This window comes from Myotis davidii, unplaced genomic scaffold (genome assembly GCF_000327345.1).
Source record: "Myotis davidii unplaced genomic scaffold, ASM32734v1 scaffold297, whole genome shotgun sequence".
NCBI classification, from domain to species: Eukaryota; Metazoa; Chordata; class Mammalia; order Chiroptera; family Vespertilionidae; genus Myotis; species Myotis davidii.
In genome coordinates, this window is record NW_006287954.1 from 217,427 (window position 1) to 222,307 (window position 4,881).

Here is a 4,881-nt window from a genome sequence, read left to right on the forward strand (position 1 = left end):
CTGCTCACCCGTCTGCTGCTCGTCAGACAGGTGCGGGCTGCGTGTGGCTGCTGCTCCTTGGACCAGTGCATGCTGTGCAGGGTTGCCACTCCTTGGATGTGGGCGATCTGCTGCTCCTCTAATGGGTGTGGGCTGTTCATGTGGCTGCTGCCCCTCGGATGGGAGCAGATTGCTCACACAGCTGCTGCTCCTCGGGCAGTTGCAGGGTGAGGGCTGCACGCACACACCACATGACCACACACTCCTCGTTTGCTCCCTCACTCACTCACGCTCTCTCCCTCACTGCCGCCTTCTTCCTGCCTCTGTTGTTGGGTCTGGGGTGTTACTGACCCATTTGTAGATGGAGTTTCCTCTCCAGGTGTCTGGTTATATGTCTCGCTCTAGCACATTGGCCAGACAGGATAAAATTAACCTCGACAAGACACAACACAAAGGGAACAAAACACGAATGTACTCACAACAATAATAACCCCACTATAAGTGACCACCTGAGAAAAGAGAATTAGGGGTGAGAAAAGAGAGCATAAGTGATATCGAAGAGAGTGAAAAGATAAGAGAGAAAAGAAAAAGGAAGAAAAAGGAGAATATATATATATGGAGGAAAACACCTGTGTCTTGAGTGTTATTGTCTCATTCGTGGATGGAGTCTCCTCTCCGGGTGTCTGGTTATGTGGCTTGCTTGCTCTACCACATTGACCAAACAGGATAAAATTCACATGGACAAGACACGACATCAAGGGAACAAAACACGAATGTACTCATGATACTGATAACCCCAATATAAGTGACCACCAGAGAAAAGAGAATTAGGGGAGAGAAAAGAGAGTACAAATGATATAGAATTGAGAACAAATGGTATAAGAGAAAAGAAAAAGAAGAAAAAGGAATAAAAAGGGAAAATATATATGGAGAGAAAACAACAGAGAACAAACAGATAAACCAAAATATACAAACACCAAATACCCAGTAAAGAGGGTGGGGGCAGAATCTTATATGCAGAAAGTAAGGTTAAGGAATTCGATGAATATGGGGAGGACCTCAGTTCAGCATAGAGGAAGTAGAAAGGGGATGAGTGGATAAGAAGAAAGAGAATGGAAAGAAAATAATAATAACAAATTTACAAAAAATTGATTTTAAAAATGGTATAAAAATAGCAAATAAAATAGAGTGATGGAAAAATAATGCGAAAAGAAATAGAAAATAAAGCAACAAACAAAAAAAGGAAAATAAAAAGGAAAAAAGAGATAACAAAGTAATAATAAAATGAAATAAAAATGGAAAAGTGAAGTGTAATTCCTTTGGCTGGCTTAAGATCCCAGTCTACTGTATTGTCTGCAGTTTCTCAGTTTCCTGTTGCTAGGACTGAAAGCCTCTTTTTAGGCCAGTCCCTGTGGACTCTCAGGCACTATTCAGATTTCTTTTTAATTTTTTTTAATTTTTAATCCTTTGTGCCATTCAGGGTGTATTCTGGATGTAGCTGTATTGGTTGCCTGGAGACTTAAGGGAGGAGCTATCTCTTTAGGAGAAAATGGCTGCCCAGATCCTGGGCTCAGGTATGACTCAGCGCCAGACTCACTGCCACTTCTTCTGGACCCTCTCCTCTCCCCTGACTCTCCCCAGACTCCACAAGTCGGCACTTTCTCCTGCACCTCAGCCATGGGTGAGTGTCCATATCTGAAAAGTCCTATGAACTTGGTTCAGTGAAGAAAAGCACAGGCCAAAGAGAGGGGAAAGACTGCACCCCTGCAAGCTCTTCTGCTGGCACTGCGTGGTCTGGTCAGCCCTTCAGGCTGCCCCCTCTGGGCTCAGTCTTTCTTGACTGTGGACCCAGATCTAGATTCCCCTGCCAACAGCAGGCCTGTAGACTCCTTTCCACAATCAGATTCAGTGCCATGCGGTTTCCCTCTGACCCTCTGGGCACAGAGATCTGGCAGATCACTCCTGCCCAGATCCTTGATTTTACCTTTCTCCAGGGGTCCTCTGCCCTTCCCGACTGCAAATTGTCTCACCAGCTGAGTCTCCTTCACCAATTCGGGGTGGATGTTATTTGTTTCAGTTGCTCATTCTATCTGCTTCAGGACAAGGCTCAGGACACGCCTGTCTATTCCGCCACCATTTTGTCTCTCCTGTCCTCTAGTCTCCCAGTCTATATGTCTTCTTAGAAGAAATGTCTGTCAGGTCCTCTGCCCATTTTGTAATTAGATTGTTTGTTTGCTTATTTGTTTAGCATTTTACTTAAAGGGGGTACAAGAAAATATTGCTTTCATTTAAACCAAGATCAAAATTATGTTGATAAAAATCTGCAAAATATTTTAAAGCTGGAACACTCTGAGAAATGCTGCCTTTGAGTGTGAGAAGGGTTCAGAAAAAATGTCTGGTCAGCTTTTGTCGCTCTGACGAATTTGGGGATTAAGTGACCATCTGAGGTTATGATTTTCAGGAGAATATTTTCTCTTCCCCATTTATCATCTACATACAATGATGTTTGCTTTTGAAAACTAAGGTGATGTGATATTTTGTTAAAAAAATTCCTTAGTAAATCAAGTCAAGTAATTTTTTATTATTTTTCTTTTTTTTTAATCCTCACCTGAGGACTTTTGTTGTTTGTTCCCACTGTTTATCAGAGAAAATAGAAGGAAGGGAAGGAGAGAAGGAGAGGGAGAGAGAGAGAGACATCAGTGTGTGAGGGACACATCAACTGGTGGCCTTCCACATGTGCCCCGACCAGGGTCAGGGAATGAACCTTTACACCAATTCTGTGCCCTTGACCACGAAGCAAACCCACCACCATAAAGTGCCCAGATGGATCCTCTAACTACTGAGCCATTCCGGCCAGGGCAAGGCAAGTAATTTTTAAGTATGAAATATATATTAAAATTAATAGATGCCTGATTATGCATTTTTTAAATTAAAGATATCTCAATGTAACCAGAAACAGTCTTGTCAACATGTTATTCATACCTGAAATATATATATATATATATATATATAGAGAGAGAGAGAGAGAGAGAGAGAAAGAAATACATATATTATAGATATGTGTGTATATATGTGTGTGTGTGTGTACACATAGAAATACACTTTCCTCAATAAAATGACATATTTGTTAATGTTCCAATAGTTTTATCCCCTACTAACTTGTAAATTTAACAGAAATCATCCCTGCAAGATAGACATCAAACCCTTACACTTCACTATCAATTAGTTTGTCAAAATTGTGTTCTGTATATCTAGGCAAGATAACGCACATACATATGTAGAATAGAAATGACTCAAACATAAAATATCTGTGCAACAAGTATCACTGTTCTGCAAACAGTGTGCACATAGAAGAAAGTGAGTTAAGAAGAGATGAGGTTACCAGGCTTCAGATACATTTCATTTCTATAATCAGTATGAGCTACTGTGGTTGGTTTCCCTGTGGTTTTAAAATACTGTCTCTAGGGAATTAACTTAGTTCCATTTCCGTGAAATGGTGTTTTAAACAGTCGAGGTTGAACAGTGGAAGCTGAACACCAAGGTGGGCTGATTGGAGCCTTCACTGTAGTAGGATAAATGAAACTAAGTGAAACTATTTATAGAGCCTCCACTAGATGGTTTTCCATAAAAAATCAGGAAAATTACAACCCTTGAGATACCAACTACAGATACAAAACATTTGAGCATTCAAGGGTGCATGATAAGTTATATGTTAGCCTCAAATAGGAAACAGCTAATAATGAAAACAGGATTGCAAATCCTTGGCTTCTGCTATAATATCTCAATGAGGTATTTTGAGAAGATATGTGGCATCTTCAAAAAGAGAAAAATATAAAATTAGAAAGAGGAAGGGAGCTATCTCTTTGGTCATTAGAAGGAGCTCTCAGCATCAATATAGTTGCTAAAGGTTTAGTGATAACTCCTCCCCCAAAGCAAAACTATATCAATAGCTGCCATGTGCAGTCAAGGACATGGACAACTTTTGTTAAAGATATATTAAAAGGGAGTGACAACTGCATTGATTGAGAAACCTAGAAGTGTATTTGAAGTCAGTAGGTTAAACAATCAAATCACATATTATAGGGTAAAATTTTTTTTGAGAATTTGATTGTAAGTCTGGAATTCTGCTAATAGTATGATATAATTTGAATAAATCATAGTCCCAAATCTCAACAAAGTACTTCATACTGCTTAGCTGAATGCTAAGATAGTAATAACCAGTGCTTCAAGATGGCACAAAAGAGAGGCACTTAACCCACACAAGTGGCTCAAGAGAATTTTTCAAAGGAAGTGACCCCTAAATCAATGAAGTATATTATCAGTGTTAGCAGTTGGTGACAGTGGTTGGACGTTAGGTATTATCATTACTATTCCCTAGATTGGATAATCCTGTGCCAGAGTATTCTCCCATCTAACTCAGAACTGGATTAACTTAGAGCATGTTTCCCTTTCAGGGAATCTCATCTTTAAAGATAATTTTTCCCTGTTTTCCGGCTTGCATTTATTCTGGTGAAGAATCTGTGATGATTCTTATGTCTGTCCCAGTAGCTGCTTTTTGAGGGTTTTTTAAATCACTTGTTCTTAGGAATTTTATTGTTATTATCCTTGGTGTGATTCTTTTGTGTTTCTCCTTCTTGATGATTATCAAATTTTTTATTATCATCAAATTTGTACAGTTTCACTCATTTTTTTTATTTCTTTGAATATTTTTGTCAATCTGAGGTGGATAGATTTTAATTCTTCTTTGAATGTTTGGTAAAACTTACCTCTTAAAGCCTGGCAGTCCAGGCTTTCACTAGCTTTTTTTTAAATATTATTACTGCTTCAATTTTAGTAGTTGTTACTGGTCTATTCAGGTTTTCTGAATTGAATTTTGGAATATTATATGTTTGAAGGAATTTA

At 39.0% G+C, this 4,881-nt stretch overlaps 1 protein-coding gene across 1 annotated transcript in view; it reads left to right on the forward strand.

Moving 5' to 3' along the window:
* The window catches only part of LOC102770164 (olfactory receptor 6C2-like), an 11,220-nt gene extending 9,516 nt beyond the window's left edge, over positions 1–1,704 (forward strand). The window contains exon 2 of the mRNA XM_006759857.1: positions 1,460–1,704. Within this exon, the coding sequence (XP_006759920.1) occupies positions 1,460–1,704 (245 nt within the window). The remainder of the gene's footprint in view (positions 1–1,459) is intronic.
* The last annotated feature ends 3,177 nt before the right edge of the window (positions 1,705–4,881 follow it).